Consider the following 20,397-nt stretch of genomic DNA (forward strand, 5'->3'; position numbering starts at 1 on the left):
TCGGAGCGGCACAAGAAACACACAGAGGTGATTATAATGTTGTCGGGACGTCGCTTGTTTAAAGGTGACACACACTTTGATGGACATGTTGACTTTACTGGTGGATGTGAAACACTTTAAGGTGCCAAAGATTAAAAATCTGAAAAGTTCCCTCAAAATAGGGTGGGAGGTAGCAACTGTGCACACATATTAGGGAAGAGGAGATGATGACAAACTGAATGTTTGTAGTGTGATGAGCTGCAAGTGTGACATTCTGAATAATTTATATAGACTATATAGTATATAGTATGTGTATAGTGGCTCAAGTACAAATGTCAAACCTGTCAACCATAATAAAATATTTGAAACATTAATATTTCTTGAATATTAGCGTTTCAGATTTAATCTACTTTAAATCCTGATTATTTTTGATTGAACACACACACACACATACACACACACACTCTGTTCTCAGGGGTTTTCCCACCCAGCTCACAGCGCCCCCAGACGGGGCTTTGCGGTACTGCAGCGACTGACAACCAGAAAAGCATTTCTAATAATTGAACTGATATTTTGCTAATCTGATTTAAAATAAGACAAAAATCTTCAAAGAACATTGAACAATTACTCAAGGTTTTGTCTTAAGAGTAAATATTACTTATTCTATTCTCTAATACATAATAATAAGAGTTTGGTTTTTTTTTTAAAGTCACTGTATGATAAACATTTAAACTAATTCTGCCGATACTGGCAGGAATAAACCTGCCAACCCTGCCTTAAGTCTGCTTGTAAATACTGCTATGAATCCAACCAGTGTTTCATGCTTAAATCTCCACAAGAAAAACAAATAAAGAACTAATTTCTGAATGAAGAACACTTTTTTCCCTACGAACTGCATCTCATGCTCCCTTCATATTCCCCCTCCAAAGGCTGGAGTTATAAGCTATTTTGTTTCTCTGTCTTCACACGGAGGCCTGTCAATCAGTCCCCCCCCCCCAGTGTAAACCGGAGTGGTGTGAAAGCAGCCACTCCCGGTGCCCTGTGGGTCTAATTGGCGTGGATTAAAGGAGCCATTATATCAGTGGAGCTCATCTGAAAGCGAAGCTTCAGCTCACACGTTTGATCATGCTGAGAAACTGATACAGCGATAACACATCCCTCATATACTCACTTCTTCCAGACGGCGCCGCCGGCACGACCAGCACGCCGTGCATGAAAGTGATACTATGATGTGTAATACAAAGGCTTTTACTGTAATAACAGGTTTATCTGTTATAAAGTATTTTGTCACCGGTAAACCGGATTTATCGGCTGTGAAACCGAAGAGCAGCAAGTTTTGGGGTCTGTTGTTAATCCTTCATAATTGTGGTAAAACTTGTTTTTTTTTCCCTAGATTGATGAACACACACATTCTGTGTCTCTGTTTTCAATTTCCACAGAATTTTATTTTCAGAAGTTTGAAAAAATTTTGGTGAAAAACACCACAAACAGAACCGAAAAGTGGGAATAGATATTCAGCATCAAATGCTTAAACAATATTGTTTGAATTAAAGATATTGACTGAATATCAAAGAAAATAATAAAATATGAGTACTAAAAGATAAGAGCATCTACGGTTGTTGGATGGTTTTTACAGGTTTCTGGTCGCAAACGTTTTAAATAATAAGATGAGATTTTGAGGGCTGGTTTGTCTGAAAACCCCAATATAAAAATTCTATTTTTGCTAAAATCGAGACTTCCTCATATTCACGCTTAAGCAGAAACCTCAGCGAACAGGAGCTGCTTTCTTTCAGAATATGGCTGCAAGTGCTGCGAAGCTGAAAACCATAAGACACAAAACACGCCGCATTCATCTGAAGCGGGGAAACAGCACAAAGGTTGTTTGTGCAGCAGGGAAGGGCGACGGTGGGGTGAAGGGTTGTGGGGAACGCTCCCTCCTGAGGTTCCCAGCCCGCCCGCCAGGCCTTTTCAACTTCTCCACGTCCCGCACTCTCCTGTTATTACGCCTTAATTACTCGCTTCCCAACGGCCCCAAAAGTACAACAGATTGTTTCATGCGAACGTCATTTGGATTCTTATCTTGATGTTGCAATATTTCCAGATGTGTTCATGAGGGTGTTTGTTGTCATTTTCAGGAATTCCAATTTATTAAACCCTCAACGAATCCTATGTGAACAGTCCATATATAAATCTGTATGACCCCCCCTGCAGCTCTCTCCAGCGGTCATTTTGGGGTGTCAAGGACCTTGCACTTGGGAATTTGGGAGGTGGACCCTCAATTAGTGAGCCACGCGTCCTTCAGAAGAAAGAGGAACTCCTGGAGGAGTCCTTAACGACTGGCCTCTCTTCACTTGGCGCTGACCCTACGACCTCGGGGTCACAGGCCACAATAAACAACCATCTGGGGCTGTGTTATCGGCTCTATGTCGAAGGGGATGGATGACAAGCCCTTGCATTCAGACAAATCTGTGGGACACCATTGAAGGGCCTGAGAACGGCAGAAACACCTTTCTGAACATCCGCCCAGCTGCATGAATTCAGCGTCGCCCTCTGATCGGCTCCGATAATGCGGGCCTGCCGGTTTTAATTGAGCCAAGCAAGAGGGAAGAAAGGCTGCACATACGTGCTGCACACCGGGGAGCTGCCTGCACCCACCATAATCCTGTATGTATGGCCACTGAGCAGCACTAATATGGAGCTATTTTTTAGTAAATGTCTTGCTCAATGGTATAATGCGAGGAAGGAAACCTTTAGGGCCAGTGGGACTGCTGTCCTGCAAGCAATTAAAGACGCTCGATATAAACGATCAAAGAGTTTGTTTCTGAAGCCCGTGGCTGCTAATGATGATCCGAAACACCCTTTTAATTATTGCACTAACTCAGCGGTTGAAAATTATAAAAAAAATAATAATTACATTTGCATAATGTGCTTGAATATAAATGTTAATGCCCAAAACTTCACTTTTCACTTTCTCTTATTAGTATTCTAATTCTCCCATTATGTTTTAAAAGACGTTATAATTAAACTATATAAAATATATACCATTATTACTAGGCAAATAATGTATTCTGACTATTTTCTGCTCGGTATTTTGAATTAAATATCATTTAGTTAATAATGCAATACCATTACAGTTCTGGAAAAAAAAGGCTTAATATAGGTTTATTACTGAGGCTTACAATCAAAAGCCCCAAAGAAATACTTGAATCATAATGATTTTCCATCTTTCAAGTGTGGATTAAATAAATCTAAGACATTAATTGCTTGTGAATTGTGAGCATATTTCATTTTTTAACAGTGTAAGGCTTGAAGTGCAAGTATTTAATGTATTTATAGGTGTTGATATAGTCATAAATTACATTGTGATCCTATGTTTGCATTAACGTAAGAGTCTTAAGAAGGACTTCTAATTTCAAATACTAATAAATAAACAAATTGTCTTGCATGTTTCAACGTGATGTCCAGCTATTGTGAAAATAGACGTTTTAAGATGAAGTATTGTAATTGTAAATTGATTTAAGCGATCTCTTGTTCCTTGTCACCTAAAATTGTGGTCGTGATAAATGAATATTTATTGGCTTAATCAGTATTTTCTGTCGACACACACCGAGGAGCGGACCTGGCTCACTGCTGCCACCTCGTGGTCGAATAAGCGGTAGCTCATGTCCATCCTGTGGAGCAGAAACAAAGTTTTCAATTTACTCACAGTGACATAAGTATTAATAAAATAAATAAAATTTGTATGTGTGCTGCGCTTTTTTGCCAACAATAAATATGCTGGACAGAATATTTACACTACAAAACATAATTTTATAATGAATGCGTCATGATGCTGTATAATTGTTGAAAGTTTGGCTGTCCAAAAGCTATTACATCTGCCAAACAGGCTATTGTAGCAGTGTTTTAAGCAAAACATGCCCAAACAATAATGCTGATTCTACAGACTGGCACAAGTTTATTCATTTTTGTCTGCGTAGACTAGAGGAAAGAATAAATAATTATTGTTGGCTAATGATGTGCTATGATGTAAATGATGGCGCATGATAAAACGTCTGACGTCCCCACTCGATATAAGAACTCAATTAGACACTGTTAGAGTGATAAAAGCAAATGTATACACTCACTTGTGGTGAACTTGCATGTGTTTATAGGGTGATTTAATAAAAAAAACAAAAACAAAACATACCGTCGTCATTCATGTCGGTTTGCGTTCATATTTTTACGACATTTGTCTCGTGACATTGGCCGTAAGTAAAATAGGTGTGTCGTAAGTAAAATAGGTGTGTCGTAAGTAAAATAGGTGTGTCGTAAGTAAAATAGGTGTGTCGTAAGGAAGATGGACGCGTTCATTTCGGACACGTTTCCCTCAGTTAAAAGTGGATTTCGGAGGGATGTCGATAGCGCCATCTAGAGGCTGCTTCTGGCGTTACAGTCGAATCCTCCGGGAAGAGAACATCCAGACAGCAAACATGCAACATTACTCATTTGACTGTCCCACAAGAGTGCAAAGAGAAGGTTGCAAATATGCAGCAGGGAATATTAATATAGAGTCCTATATGTAGCAGAGCTGATCCTTCCCTCATCTTTCCTCCCAGCAGCCCCAGTATGACGTCATGGCTTGGCTGGCAATGCCACTGGTGATGTGCATCTGGGACCGTTGCTGCATCTGTTTCAAATCAGATGATGTGGATAAATTCTAGACATGACTTTATATCACTCTTTAAAACCTATATCCGATAGTTCTAGCTATCAAGGATTCCACGCCGTGATACGGATAAAATAAGAGAACAGTTTATTCTTTGTTCTGTTCTGCAAAACTTTATTACAACATAAAGCTGAACAAAACAGCGTCTTTTGGAAACAAATTATAGGCCCTGAAACGGATAATCTGTGTAATGCATGATACGACTGGCCATTGTGCTTTGATTCTTGAAAGAAGTAAAGATTTTTTTTCTGGATACAAACAGCTCGTACAGAGTTCCCACAGATTAGCACCGTGTGTTTAAAAAGGACCAAAAAGGCAACTGTAATGCTGCTTTAGAGCTGACACAGTGATTTACATTTCATAATCTTTTAGACCTTTGTTCTGTTTGTCACTAAACAACATTCTTACAAACTAATGAAAACAACACTGGAAAAATATCACAAAAAACATGAAATTAAGAATACTGGCGTGATCTTCTGTGCACTTTTCTTGGCTTCTACATGGGTCCCTACTTGCTGCTGGGCTGGTTTGTTCCACAGGTCAGAGCAGTCAATGCTTGTCCACTTGGCAACAGCAAAAGAATTTTAGCCAAGAAAAACAAAAACTGACTTTTAAAACTCGATGCCCCAGAACAGAGGCTTCTGTTTAGGGGTCACGTCTTCTTCAAAGTTACTGTTGGTCTCTGACGTCACTTCAGGATTCAGGGTTGGTGTTCCAGGCTCTGAGAATCAGATTGTAATAAATCAGCCTCAAAAGTAATTAGAAAAATAAATACCATTAGTAATAGACAAAATAGAACAGCAGATAATGGCTACATAATAGAGGAAAGCCTAAGCAATTGGAATTAGTACAATAAAAGTTAGGATGATGGAGGTTCTGGACCTCCATTGACAGAAGGTTAGCAGCATCAATTTTATTCCTACTGTTGAGATTAAGTGAATAATTAAATGTTTGTCTGAAACAAGGAGATGGGGCATATCCAAGAGACTCATGTCTGTTGTCTGTCTTGAAAAGGCCCAAACAACATGACTAATAATACATGGACTTAAGGGGACTGAATGAGCCCGAGCTCACCGGGGACACACAGGACCTGCGGCCTCTCCCACCTGCCCGTTGGCAGGCACCTGACCAGAGGACTCAGCCTCTGTTGGTAACCCAGAGCACAGCGATAACGCACAACGGCGTCCGTCTCGTATCGCTGTCGAACCTTCCCAAAAATGGAGGTGTTTCGGACTTTGGGTGGCGGTCCGCACGAGGCTGTGGAAGATTCAAGTCCTGGTTAAACTACGAAGCATGACGCCTTGAAGGAAACGCGCCTGCTGTTACTCACAGGTGCTTCTCTTGCAGGTGTAAGCGAGGTGATAGTTGCAGGGCACGTCACTCCAGCGTCCTCCATCGTGCCACACCATCACTACGCAGTCCTCACCTGACAGGAAATAGCTGTCGGGCTGCCCCCTGTACCAGTTCTCATACAGCTGCACCAAGAACAGAGATTAGAAGGATCGTAACACAGAGGAACACGGTGCTCTTGTTGTCTTCCTGATTGCTTTTAAATGAATGAAATCTTTGTTCGGAGCCTGATTTCTTCTCCTTCTCTGGGGCATGCAGATTCAATTCAATTCAGCTTTATTTATAAGGCGTATGTCACAATCAAGGTTGTCTGGAGGTACTTAACAGGAACCCAGAATGTGACCCCTCAAACAAGGAAGGAAAATCTCCCTTTTAACAGGAAGAAACCCTGAGCAGGCCCAGGCTCATACAGGGGCCCTCCGGTATGGCAAGTGGGAAGGACTGAAACAGGATCGGGAGGGTCACTGGGACTGATTAGCAGGTCAACGTGTGGGTGATTTAATGGTGTCGTGTTTGTAGTTAGTATGTTATATTTATTCAGGTTGCTCACCAGCGGGCTCCCGTCGGACCAGCGGAAATCGTCCTCAACTGTTTTATCATTCAAACCAGTCCACTGATACTCTTTATAATTGCCTGGAGAGGACAGAAGACATGCGCTCAGTGAAACGTTCACATACATGGGGCCGAGCACCAGCACCTGGACTTACTGTTGATGTAACTCTGTTCCTCAGGGCTCATGACGGACACCAGGTGAGCCCCCAGCATGCGACAGTGCTGCTCAGCAACCTCCCAGCTCAGACGCTGGCTGAAGTGTCGGTAGCAGAAACCCTGAAACTTGTCCCAGCCTGGCTCGCATCGCTCTAAGTCTGGAAACAAAGCAGAGGACAGGCGGGGGTGTCAGGACTGTGCTGTCTGTCATCGGATGGAGGCCCGACCCAATGTCCACCCCATGAGAGCAAAGCCCGCTCACCATTCTGACAGAAGTCGCCACCATATGTTGGTAAACAGAGACAGGTAACCTCCCCATTATGATCAGTACAAGTGCCCCCATTGAGACAGGGGTCATCGGCACACAGGTCTGAAACTACAGGAAATGGGGATTTATAGCAAAAATGCTGCTGGAAATAGACAAAAGCAGAATCTGTGATTAGATATAGACCTGAAACATCAAGAATTAAGGTAGAAGTTTAGAATTTCCAGCTTTCGAAAGAGTTGATTAATGAAGATTGGAAATGTGCAAAGGTTTTTGTAAACGCGTGAAAAACGTGATTTATTACAGGTCACTGGCTCAGATAAGAACATGGAGAAACGTCAGGCTGCGCGTGAGACTACAGATGGCAGCAGAGGACCAACTTCAGAGAATCCCCCCGTCACACGCTGCAGCTCCTCTTCATCACTTCAAATATTCTCCATTCCATCCGCCCTTTAACCCGTCACTCTTTCCATTGAGTTTCAGTAATTTAATTTTAACATCAATTCTCCTGTTTCTGGTGCCGTGGAATTTAAATTTGCAGAATCGAAACGATTAAGTGTGACAAAACAACTACTGATCGGTATAAATGTAAAGTCAATCATTTCTTGTGTGCAGAACTTCATATAAAAGCAAACTTTTGTTGTGGTCGTCAGAAAATACGAAAATTATGATGCAATTTGTCTCGCGACTCTTCACTTAGTTTTAAAACTTAAATGTGACCATTACTAACATGTTGAAACATCAGTCCAAACAGATTATTTCAAACATTTCAAAAATGCATACATTTATATTAATACGTTTAATAGGAAAATGCAATAAGATGAAATATTCCACTTAGTTTGGAGGATTACATGTTCAAAATAAACACAGGGTTCATTGATTGAGGCAACTGCAGGCAAAAAAAAGGTCTCTGAAATTATGAGCTCCTGTTTTATTTTCTAAATTTGTGAAAATGATGGCAGAATTGAGGCATGTTTGGCCGAACTGGAGTGACCCATTTTTGTGGTTCTGGTCCCCCCCGACACTCGGTAAACAGATCTGTTGCATTGTCTGTCATTACACTGCAGACTATCATACTGTTCAGAAATCTTTCTTCTGCCGCAGTTTGCGTACGGATGTAATGACAAGGTTACACAAGTCAGACGAGAATGACATGCACTTAAAATAAAACCATCATTCATGTTTTTTTTTTTAAAATATGGATTCATGCAGCAGGATGGACCTTGGATCACATTATAGACCCTTCAGAAAAATGTTTGCCTGTTTTCTTTAACTATAAAGTCATTAACTTATTAGAAGGCACTAACATAAGCAGGTGGTTTGAACTATTGTCCTTTTTTTCTCTTTATTTGGTGTGTTTACAATGGTTCGATGAAAAAAAGTGTTATTAAATGAGGCGAAATAGCTAAATTAATCTGTGTGCTCAGGCACGATTATAATATTTCTTAATGATTCAGTGAATAAAATCTTCCCAACTTTAGGTTGGCTTTCTCAGAGAAAGAATAGTATGAGCGATAATAATGACATCTCCTCAAAACAGTCTTTTTTTTATACCCCGGTGTAAAGTTTTTAACTTTACAATTAGCTACAATTTCCTACATTTAAACTCCTTCTTTCTAAAGCAACACTGTTTGATGACACCCTTACAACAGACTAATTAAAGCTACTTTACAAAATATTTTTCTATATTTTAAGTAATAGAAGCCAATAATTTTTTGTTTCTATTTGGGGTCACAGGGGTGTTGGAGTGTGTCCCAGTAATCACTGGGAAAGTGACCTGAACAGGTCACTAGTCCGTCACACACACACACACACACACACACACACACACACACACACACACACACACACACATAAATAAAAATAAACATTTAGTAAATGCGGCATTTTTGTGCTTAAAAACACGACACTGTTGACACACGACATGAACAATATCTGTGTATAACTCTTCTGCCAGTGAATTATCTGAGACAATCACAACAGTTTTAAAATGTGTTAACTAGATACTGACATTGGGTATTTTCTCTATTGCTAGCGACACGATTGCCTTCAACATAGCTGATTACATCCAGCTAAAGTTCTTCTACCAGGTTATTTCTAACTCACTGGTTAAAAAAAAGTGATGATTAATTTGCACTTTTTGGTGCAAACACGTCTTCTCAAGTGCATAAAATCCATTAATGACAAGAGACAAAAATGGTTTAGTAGTAGTACAGGAAACACTCAAATACACATTCATGTAACCATGCAAGGGTTTGGAAATACTTCACAGAAGTCAGAGAACTCATGCACAAAAAGATTGGGTGACTGACAAACAGGACCTGTCCAGTGTGAGTATCTTGAGAGGAAAATTTGGGTCTCAAGGACAGAAGTGAAGAGTGTTTAAGATGAACTGGGAAGAGTCAGAAGGGTGAGTGGTTTGTCTGAGAAAAAAGGGGAAACAAACATGGGGGAGGATGGTGGGTGTAGGGTATTTTACAAGAAATGGAGCAAAAGCCAGGTTGGGAAAGAGGCCAGGTGGATTTTAGTGCATCATTACACTGAGTAGCAAGTAGAGGATGGTTAGGCTGATGAGAGTGGCATTAACATTACCTGAAGCTCTCCCTGTATTGCCTACAACTGCCCCCTCATTGGGCAATATATGCAGGGTGGGTTGCTGGGTGAGACTAAATTCAACATCCACCAGACCTTGATCTACTGGTGGAATGAAGGTTGTCACCTTTTGGGGCTCAGTTGTTGGGTGGTAAACCTTTGGCGTCGAGGTGGTGGGACTCCAGGCACCTCTAGACCAGTGTGTTGTGCCTGTGAAGCGAGAGCTGGTCACCCTCACGGTAGCAGCAGAGGGTTTCATTCTTGTAGAAGAAGAACTGTGAGTTGTTGTGGAGGTGACAGGGGAGGTTTTTCTACTGTATTCTAGATGATTAAGGTGCTGTTGTGGTCCAACTGTGGTGGTCAGCAAAGCCCAAGATGATTTTTGTGAAGTGACAGGAAAAACCCCAAGGTTGTCATCCATTGTTGGGGAAACATATGTTGAACTTTCATCGGATTCCTCTTCTAGAGCTGAGGAAATGTTATTGTCTTCTTCTATGGCTGGGTATGTATTAGCATGGTCTTCATGGGTTGGAGAAATATTAGTACCTCCTTCCAGTACTGGGAAAACATTAGTGCTCTCTTCTAGAGTTGAATAAATACCAGTAGTTGTGTCCCCTCCGTGGAATATAGACTCATCACTGTTGGCTTCTATGCTTGGGTAGAAATCTGTGTGTCTTTCATTGGTTTTGGACTTATTACTGTTGTCTTTTATGGTTGGGTAAATATTTGTGTACCCTCCATGGGTTGGGGAGTTGTTAATATTGTCTTCTGTAGTGGGGTAAATATTTGTGAACCCTCCATGGGTTGTGGACTTGTTACTATTGTCTTCTATGGAGGGGTAAATAATGGTTGGGGATACTTTGCTCTCGTCTTCTATGGTTGGGTAAATATTTGTGTACCCTTCATTGGTTGGGGATGTATTGCTCTTGTCTTCTATGTTTGAGTAAATATTTGTGTACCCTTCATGGGTTGAGGACATAATACTATCATCTTCTATGGTTGTATAAATACTTATGTCCCTTTCATGGTTTGGTGACATATTGCTGTCTGCTTCTGTGGTTGGGTAAATACTTATACCCCCTTCATGGGTTGGGTAAGTGTTTGTTGTTGGGGAAATATTAGTGCCCTCCTTGAACGTTTGAGAAATATTAATGCCCTCTTCTGGGGTTAAGGAAATATTAGTGCCCTCTTTTGGGGTTACGGAGATATTAGTGTCCTCTGGTAAGGTTAGGGAAGTATTAGTATCCTCTTGTGGGATTAGGGTAATATTAGTCCCCTCCTGTGAGGTTGGGGAAATATTAGTGCCCTTTTGTGAGGTTGGGGAAATAGTAGTGCCCTCTTCTGGGTTTGGGATAATTTCAAGTTCTTCTTTCTGGGTCAATGTTGCCAAAGGAGCTTCTTCTTTAGGAGTTTGGGTAATCGCAAATTCAGTTGAGGAGATGATTTCTGTATTGTTTTCATATGTTTCATGAACTTTATTTTCTTCATTTTGAGCAACTGTTGGCAAAATGTCCAGTTCCCTTTCAGGGGTTGGAGATGTAGCTTCTTCAAAGATAAGACCTGTTTCAGTGGTTCCTTGTTGATATGCTTCTTCCTGGGTTGGAGCTACATAAGTTTCCTCTTCCAGCGACATCAAGGTATCAGGTTTACCTGTAATTGTTGGAGAAACTGTTTTTTCTATTGGTGAAACTGTTGGTGTAGCTGTAGTATCTTCTGTAAAACTATGGGTAGGGATGCTTTTGTCTTCCAGTGAAGAGATGTCTCCAAGAGTTGATGTAACGTTATTTTCATCTTCAAAAGCTCGAGAAATTGTAACCTCGTCATCAAGAGTTGTGTTCAGATTACCTTCTTCTGTTGTGATTTGGCTAAGATTACCATCTCTAATACTTGGATAAACCTTCACATCTTCTGCAAACATTGCGGTAACGGTTTCGGGTTCGAGTCCACTTGCCTCTTCAAACTGAACGGTCTGAGAATCCAAGTAAATTCTGTAGCTTGAACTTGCTGTAGCAGTATCTGAGAACTGGGAGGCATTTAAGACCTCCAGAGACTCTGTGGTAGCTACATTTATTTCAGAAAAGAGGTGTGCTGGGTTATTATCATTTTCCAATGTGCTTGTGTCTTTAGTTTCTAGACTTGTACTTCCTTCCAGTTTGGAAACTGAGGACTCCCATAAGTGCGATACTGTGGAGAGGCTGTCCAGGCTGGGTTTATCGGAATGATCGGAACCAGATGAGCTAGTCCACATGGCGGGTGAGGTCTGTGATTTGGTGGCAGAACTGCTAGCTGATGCAGGAGGTGTTGGATGAGTTAGGAAGCTAGAAGTCTCTGATGTTGGAATAATGCTGACAACACTGATATTTTCGTCTTCCTCTGGAAAAGGGGATAAAACACAGAGCTGTAATTACATTTGTCCTTCTATAAAAAGGTTTTAATGATAAAAGAATGTAGATGTCAGATGTAGAAGTAAATCTAAATGTATGCATATTTACACATGTATTGTTTATAGATCTAGTTGATACAGGTCTATTCAATGATAAGACACAATGCTCATGCTATTAAATAAAAGGATTAGGATTGTTAAAGTAGAGGAACCTTTGGAAAATCTATATGATGATGATTTTCATTTGAACTCTGGTGTTAGTAATAATTTTGACTTTTTTACATTACAATTTTGAAAATTAATGTATTTTTTCACATATGCGTCACATTTTGTGGACACAAGAGGATGAAAATCAGAAAAAATTACATTTGTTTATAAAATGTTTGTTATCTATAATTTTCTTAAACACATTTTCTATTTTTTTGATGACTGCTGCTAAAATCTACTGCATTTTTTTTAACACCTTGGGTCTCAATTTGTAGTGTTTTTAATATGTTTTGCTGCTGTAGCTTCATATTGATCACGGTAGTTTATTTTACGTGTAAAGTACCTTGCGACGCATCTCCAGATCCATCCAGAGGTGCCCATATTGAGGATTGGTTCTTGATGGAAGATATCATCATTTCTGCAGTTTGGGTAATAAGTTCATCATCTTCTTTTGAGGCCTGTGTTGAAAGAAACATCTGGAGAGGAACATTGACTGTTGCCTCCTCAAGCTTCATCTGAACCTTTGGGTCAAGGGTCACATTCCAGAGACTCTCCTCTTGATCGCCTTCCTTCTTCTTGTTATGATGTTGGGTTCTGCTGACATTTATATTGGTCGTTTCTATTTCTTGGGAATCATTTGTCCTCTGAGGTGTTTCTGTTTCATTTTTCAAATTTCTATCCGCAACTGTTGGCTCCTGTGTGTCAGATTCATAGGTCGATTTAACAAATTTTGTGGTGCTCTTTGTATCAGCTTCCTGAAACGTGAGGTTAAAGATGTGGTGGGAGTCCGTCTTGTTGTAAACACTGGGCTGCAGTGATGTGTTCTGTGGGGAATCATAGACTTCTGTGGCGTCTGTGGTGCCTTTCTCAAGCACTGTGGGATGCTGGGGGTCAAAGCTAATTTCTGCTGGATATGCAGTAGCATGCAGTTGCTGAAGCTGCTCCCCTCCAGGTGAACTAGAGGGTAAAAACTCTGTTGTGTCTGATAATGTTGGCTGGAAATCCACCAGATATTCCTCAGAAGAGCTGAGGTAAAAAGGGATGGATTCCACCACCTGTTGGGCTTTCAGCTCTACTTCTGCATGCTGGTTCAGTTGCAGTTCTTGATCAGTTTCTGTAAGAATGACCACATCTTGTCCGCTGTTCTCATGGTCTGGGGTGTTATCACCCACAGAGTCTATGCGGGTGTTTCCATTATCTGTAGACGGCAAACGAAGGATTAAAATAAACATTTATTAAATGCGTCGCCACTATTACACCCAAAACAACATACTCACCCTTGAAACAATACGCATCATAACGGCTGTTTTGATCAGGGAACCCAGTTTGGTTCCTAAAGCGGTACAGAGTTCTGACACCCGCCCGAGGTCCTCCACACCGATCTCTAGGGATCGTGATGGGATAGCGGACACTTCCATCAGAAAGCCACCCAGGACTACAGTGGTCCAAACCTTCCCTCCACGCCAAGTACAGTTGTGCTGTCGAAGCCAGCTCTGCTCCTGCTGTTCTGCAGTAAGCCTGTGCATCATCAAAGGACAACTTCCGGGGGACAGAGTCATGAAACACCACCCCTGCAAACACAAAAACAGGTTGGTTTTACCTCATGCATGTTTGTATATGTTTGTATATTCATCTGAGTGGCAACAGGGTCAGTTTTAAAGAAATACAACATTTCATTCTTTTGCTATGCAGACGATGTACGAATGTACATGCCTATAAAGTCAATTGGTAAAAGGTCTTTGCACCCTCGCTTCAATCCCTTACATGGTGAAAAGAAATGGTTGTATTCCAATTTTGAGAAAATAAGACAGTGAAAGGCCGAGCTGAGCTTGTTGCCAAAGATGCTATTGAATTTGATCAAAACCATCGTTATCACCTTTATTTTGTTCCATATTTGTTGTGAGATGTAAACTACTTTGTTCATGTAACTATGCTTAACTGATGTTAATGTAAACTGAAAATGACAAAAATCCTGTATAACTCTACACTTGTCAAACATTGATCTCAAAAAGATTTGAATGTTAGAAAATTCTTACCGTGCATTTCTTCAACATAACAATAAACGTCAAATAATTCATCGGGATTCATCGTTCCATAGTTCCTCACACCTGGATGGCCATGCATGTCTCCATAACAACCATGACGTGGCACTTGGATTGGGTACCTACGAAGCATATTAACCATTTTTATGCGAAGGTAATGCTGCCAAGTCTATAGGTAGAAATCAAATTAATTTGAATGTTTTGGGGGTAAGAAGACTCTGTATGTACCTAACAGACTGGTCAGCCAGCCAGCCTGCATCACACTGCTCATAGCCATCATGAAAGGCGGCTAGCAGCTGCTCAGGAGAGGCAATTTGTGCCCCAACTGCCTCACAAGCTTCCTGGGCCTGAGAGAAGGACAATTCATAGCGGCCAGAGTCGTCCCTATAGTGGAATACAACCCCTAAAGACACATACAGGTATATTGAACACAACTGGAAGTCTACCACAGTAAAACTACTCAAACAACCAATTCTTCATACAAGCTTCATAATACTCCAGCAGTTGGTTTAATTACAAACTAGCAGCCCGTATCTAGCCAGACAAAAGGAACATTTACCTTTCATGTGCCTTAGTTGTTTGGTTTTTTTTTTGTTAAGAACGTCCACAAAGATCAAGTGGAATTCTAGACAGTGATATTTTTATTTGATATTCTAACTTAATGTGACAGCTGACTAAATGTTTGTCCTGGTGCACCATTTTTTGCCCTGATTTCAGTCTATTAATAGCCATTTTAAAGGGTTCTGGTGATAAGAGAGAAAGCAAGACTTCTCAAAATAAACTTTAAGAATTATTTTAGCGATAAAGCCGTGGCATAATCAGGTCAGACTGTTAGCATTCATTATGTGAAGTCATGAAATTAAGACATTTTCGTTACCTTTGACCTTGAGTTCTATGACATCACTGCTATCCTCCAGGCCATGCTGCACCTCGCAGCGATAGTGACCCGAGTCGCTGGAGCGTAGATCTCCAAGCCACAGTGCCGCATCGTGAGGGGTAGAAGTGTAATTGAGCCAGACGGCGCGGTCGCTGTACGCCTCGTTTACCTTTATTCTTTGACCTTGTGCCACCAAGATCTGCGTCTCAATTCCGCCGGACACCACGGACCATTTGACCCGTGGTTCGACGGGAGAAGAGGAGGAGGGAGCAGGTGAGGAGGACAGAGTTACCGAGCAGGGGATGGAGATGGAGCTGCCCAGTGAGGAGGAAATGGGACTTGAGTGTGGGATGTTCACCTGGAGCTGCTGGAAATCATCTGTTTGGGGTAAAAATCAGGATCTTCCCTTAGTTTCCCTTAAATCTGTGTTTTTATTTTACGCCCTTGTACCCAATTGATAAAGAAAACAACAGTGACAGTCAGAAATAATTGGATTGAGTCCGTACCGAATGCATATGGAGTTTGGGTGGGGAAGCCCAGAGCTAGATGACAGACTGCGGTGAAGAGTGGAAGAATTCGGGCGCATCTGCGGAAAAACACAGAAAAGATTCCGATAAAAATGGACAAGACAATTCTGAAGTGAATGTAGGAATGACTGCTAATGGGGCTTATTATTATTGATTAGTCATTGATTAGGCTATTCATTACTAATTTGTGTCATATCATTTGCTATGTACCTTTATGCAGATGATTACAGATTATTACTTCTATATAGATTATACTTGATACACACAAGCCTTGTAATTTGTTGTACTTAACATGTGTCACTATTGCATAAAAATTCCAACAAAATCTGAGTTAGAATTTATTCATCTTCAATATTTTTCTCTCAGAAAGTGTTTACACATCTTAAAAATCATAATAACACATTTAAACACAATACATTTAAATGAAAAGGTACAAGAGTGCAACACAATACAATCTGATGTGTAACTGTGACCAAACTCATCAAGCTCATTTTGCACGACAGCATTCTTTTTCTCTATTCTGGTGATATTAATGCATCTAACAAACTATACTTGTCTGTGTATATAAGCCAGGCTCAACAGTCAGGCAAAACTCTCTGTCTTTGTATCTGACATCAACTGTGAAGCAAAAAGCCGAACTTCTGCAGTTTTCCAGGGAGCCCAGCTCCTGACCACAAGCTATTCATCACCTCCGGGAGCTAATGACACAGCGTCTCAGTCCAGCGGCATCCAGCCAGCTCTCTGTCACCAGTCTGGCCCTGTTCTTCACCCAGTAGCATCGAGGAAGCTGCAACTGTTCATTCATTATTAAGAAGCAGCACTTTAAAGACACCCGATAACTTTATCAGTGAAAAACCATCAGACTTCTTAAGTTAAGCTCTTTTTTATTGTTTTTATTCTATTGATTTTATTGTTGCTCTTTTGAAAAGGTTTCTAGTTGTTCCTGTTTTTATAGTATTCATTACAGCTGTTGACCACTGTTCAACATGAGGAATTGATATGATACCGCTGCCCACCCAAGCGCGGAGAGGAGGTAATAAAGCTTCAATGACGGCTTCTGCACATTCTGTAGTCGTTACATTCGGTGGTGACATGAAAAAGATTATGCCCTGGTTTCTTTTTTTATCGTTTTAATATTTAACCTTACAAATCAGTGTATCAGCATATATCAAACAGATGGTCCGCATGTGCCGGCGCACCTCGCTAACAAATTAAAAGGTCCTCTTTGATTAGAGAATAACTGCGGTGTGTTTCCTGGCCAGCTGGGTGGACTCAGCAGAGCTGGTATCACTATTAGTATTCTTGACAAGGAAACATCTCACAAAAAGCGAGCAGTGGGCCAGGAGGACAGCTGCACACTGTGCTTTCACTTTTTACCAACTCCCTTACAAAAAGGCCTTAGGGGAAAATTAAAGGACAGGACACTGGCACGCTTGCTTGATATTTCTCTTTTTTTCCCTCTGGATCTTTTCAGGGAGGAAAATGGAAGTTTTAAACCTCAGAAAACTCATTCTAAAGCAGACTGAATAAAAGAGCCGGCCACATTAGTACGCAGCCCGCTGCTTCAAACGGCTGTCGCGAGTGTGCTTAAATGACTTTGTGCATTCAGTTTCATGTCAGAGCAGAAAGTCTCGGCTGTGGCTGCTCGTCCTCTGACTCGTTTAGGGTCGCATTTTTCTTTGGCTTCACAACACCGTGTTGTGGCAGCATGAAGGCATGAGTAACACGAAGCACGCGGAACAACCCCGGGATTTTCCTCATGGTGACATACAGTATACGATCAGAGCAACGCTGATCAAGCCAGTTGAAAATACTGCTAGCTGTAAAAGTAACAACAGCATTTAATAGCGACCGGGGGCCTGCCCTTCTGCACTGGTGCCTCGTCTTCATCTCGTTTGCAGAAGGTCAGCTCGGCCGAAATGTCTTCATCAGCAAATATAACAGCAAATGTCTACAAATCAAGTTTTAACCAAGTCAGGCATAAAGACACGGTGCTGGGAGGTCTAACGCTGAGGTGGAAACAGTTGTGGCACCGCTAACATTAGGATGAAGTCATAAGATTGACATCAACACAAAAAAAAAAGGTCTGGGAACATTTAGTTGGAAATTCGAGCTCTTCTCTGTGAATCTACGATAGGGTGGGCAGTTCCCCCCTGTCAGGGTCTTTTCAAAGTGTAGCTCAAGAACACCCCAACAAAGAGGAAAATCACGGGTCGATGTACCCTGACTGAAGCCCCGCCCCCTAACCACGCCCGAGGAAACTGGTACTTGTCACTTTAATCGCCACACATATAAATCGCTTTATGTGCACCCAAGTTGAAAATAGAAATATCGGAAGAAACATTGCAAAACTACACATAACATATTTGGTGGGCAGAGGAAATCTTGTGATTGGCTGTTAAACAATTACTGCTAACTCACTTAGCCACGCAGCTACAATAAAGTCCAGAAGCTGCCAGAGTCACATGAACCTACAGTACATTTTGTGCAATTTCTGCTCGTTTATTCTCTGAGCTTAAAAGACAACAGCACAGTGACTTTACACAAATGCTGTGCACAGGTTTGTTAACCCTGCAAGCTGCTCCATGAGGCCATAATGTGGGGAAACAGTTCACGGGAGGTAAGTTGCGTTACGTCTTTTAGGAATTTAGGATGATTTCAAGACTGCAAAAATCATCTTTTCAAGTTTCCAAGCTTCTTCATCGCCTGTCGTAAAATGAACAAAGTAATAACTCCACACCACTGACTTCCTGCGCACATCACATGGACCGTCTGTTTTCAGAGCAGAGCTGAGGTCTGAAATGATAATGAGCAGGAGCATGCGAGAAGCCTGCTCACTGACGGCTAAACAGTGAGCATTAACAACCAACACCCACCTCGAGCCACCACCTCCCCTTATAAACCACAGTTTTAGAGGGGGAAAAAAGCAGTTTCTGCCTACTTGATGAGTCCAAACGCTGCTTATAAGGACTGTCGGTCTGGTTTTAGGGGATCCTTTTAGACCTGAGGATTGTCCTGATCCCCAGGTGAGCATCAAGGACACTGGTTTGCCTCTTGTCTTTTAAAGAGGACTTTTGCAGTCGCCATCCTGGCTTTAGCTTTGGTGTACAGCAAGGTTCCATTTTAGGCCCGATTGTATTTTCTATATATCCACCTCCTTCGACGAGAAGTCTCATTTTACTCTTAAGCAGATGACACACAGCTATACTGAGATACTGAGTTAATGTTTAGCATCTCAAAAAGCAGTCCAGCATTTCACAGGTCTCAGATCACTATCCAGATTAAAACCAACCCTCTCATGGTCTGACCTGAGGAAGTCACCCACACCTCCTGCAGGTCAGACTACTGCATCTCCATTCCATCCCGCATCTCCCAAAAGCCTCTTCCTCATTCATAATGAGTTCAAACCATAGGAGCGAGGCTTCTCTTGGCTTCTAATAGACACCGGAAGACACCCCATCAATCCGTTTTCCAAATAATTTTTGTTGAATCCATATGAATCAATCTGGGACCCTTCTGGGTGGTCCAAAGTTGAGGTGGAAGACTAAAGGGGACCAGGCTTTTGCTGTCAGGACGCCTCAATATAAAGGTCAGCGAATGCTTCCAAGTCACCTCTTAAAGCCCACTCTTATAGGCAGGCTTCAGGATTATTTTTTTCATCATTTCGCTGTCACACATTTAAAACCGTAGAAAACACACAGATATCTTTAATGATATCAGTTCCAGAAGAATGGCTTAATCAGCGAATCTGCACAAGTTCACCACAGTCAGAACTGAACTGAACTGATTGTTCTGAACTGTGCAGCAGACTGCAGACATGCTTTTGCTTATCCAGCTTCTATCAAACCACATTTTATAAAAGTCCCTTTTGATAATTTTATCATAAAGTTTGTTCCCACCCTCTCCGTCTCTATACCTGAGGAATAAGCAGAATAAAGACAAACACTTCTTTAATCTTGTAAGACAAAGAGATTTAACAACACTAATGCTTTAATATTGCAATAAAAATAGAGACACACACACAGGCGCTCATTAGAACTGATGCAGGCTGATGATGGTAAAATGAAAAGTCAAAGAGCTTCTGTGGGACCATCTACTCCATTTTTGCCCACCAGCTTTAAAGACATTTATTGGGGGAAAACTAATCACAATTTAAGGTTTTTCTGTGGGGACAGAAGCTGGTTTCCTGCAATAGTCTCATTAAATTACACTTTTATTTAAAAGAAAAAAAAGAAAGAAAGAAAGAAAGAAAGAAAGAAAGAAAGAAAGAAAGAAAGAAAGAAAGAAAGAAAGAAAGAAAGAAAGAAAAGCGCGTGATACATACAAGCAAAACCTTAAAACGTACCGGATTCTTCTGGGCACCATCTCAGCGGACGGACTCCTCGTCAGCTGCGATCAGATTGCTGCAGTGCGACTCTCCTGTCTGGGGGACCGGCGGCTCTGATGCTCTGCGCAGGTATGAAGCAGCTGGACGCGTCCGAGCCGCTCCGGCAGAGAGGAGGGAGCTGATATAAAAGCCTGAACTGCCCACTTTTCTACCCGGGAGGCTGGAGGGAGATGGAGCGCGTCTCTCAAGTGGAGCTGGGAGGGATGGCTTTGAAATGAACACGTTTTTTTGGCAGTCACGACCTGAGGGGCTGCGGCTGCAGGTACTATCGCACCGCGGGAAGGTGACACTGACAACCGCATTACGTCACTTGAACGGCGTGATATGCACGTTCTGCGTTTAGCACGTGTCGCCATGGTGATAACGAGATGCTCG

General features: G+C 41.5%; 1 protein-coding gene and 1 long non-coding RNA gene across 3 annotated transcripts; both read right to left on the reverse strand.

Moving 5' to 3' along the window:
- Positions 1 to 1,407: 1,407 nt before the first annotated feature.
- LOC115251791 (uncharacterized) lies at positions 1,408 to 4,226 on the reverse strand. The gene is made up of 2 exons (XR_003890334.1): positions 4,104 to 4,226; positions 1,408 to 3,650 (listed from the first exon to the last, which is right to left on the reverse strand). It is a non-coding gene; the product is annotated as an uncharacterized lncRNA (long non-coding RNA).
- Positions 4,227 to 4,775: 549 nt separating this feature from the next.
- Positions 4,776 to 20,132, reverse strand: LOC101063517 (versican core protein-like). Of its 2 annotated transcripts, XM_029845478.1 has the most exons (14): positions 19,981 to 20,132; positions 15,615 to 15,694; positions 15,109 to 15,486; positions 14,460 to 14,634; positions 14,226 to 14,353; positions 13,467 to 13,760; positions 12,533 to 13,387; positions 9,600 to 11,972; positions 7,005 to 7,118; positions 6,742 to 6,900; positions 6,585 to 6,667; positions 6,015 to 6,159; positions 5,759 to 5,941; positions 4,776 to 5,405 (listed from the first exon to the last, which is right to left on the reverse strand). In XM_029845478.1, exons 1-14 carry the CDS (start codon positions 19,998 to 20,000, stop codon positions 5,296 to 5,298), a joined length of 5,097 nt encoding a protein of 1,698 aa, XP_029701338.1. In that variant the 5' UTR covers positions 20,001 to 20,132; the 3' UTR covers positions 4,776 to 5,295. The 2 variants fall into 2 exon arrangements, with proteins under 2 accessions (XP_029701338.1, XP_029701339.1); XM_029845479.1 differs by lacking the exons at positions 4,776 to 5,405; positions 5,759 to 5,941; positions 6,015 to 6,159; positions 6,585 to 6,667 and having other exon boundaries at positions 6,760 to 6,900; positions 9,727 to 11,972.
- Positions 20,133 to 20,397: the final 265 nt, after the last annotated feature.

This window comes from Takifugu rubripes, chromosome 12 (assembly GCF_901000725.2).
Source record: "Takifugu rubripes chromosome 12, fTakRub1.2, whole genome shotgun sequence".
NCBI lineage: Eukaryota > Metazoa > Chordata > Actinopteri > Tetraodontiformes > Tetraodontidae > Takifugu > Takifugu rubripes.

What these genes read in the sequence shown, in the direction of transcription:
- LOC101063517 (XM_029845478.1), bottom strand. Translation starts at nt 20,000, where the DNA reads ATGGTGCCCAGAAGAATCCG. An exon ending in CACCTGCAAGAGAAGCACCT is followed by an intron (nt 5,942 to 6,014) that starts GTGAGTAACAGC and finishes AATCTTCCACAG; the next exon opens with CCTCGTGCGGACCGCCACCC. An exon ending in GCAGGTCCTGTGTGTCCCCG is followed by an intron (nt 5,406 to 5,758) that starts GTGAGCTCGGGC and finishes TCTGATTCTCAG; the next exon opens with AGCCTGGAACACCAACCCTG.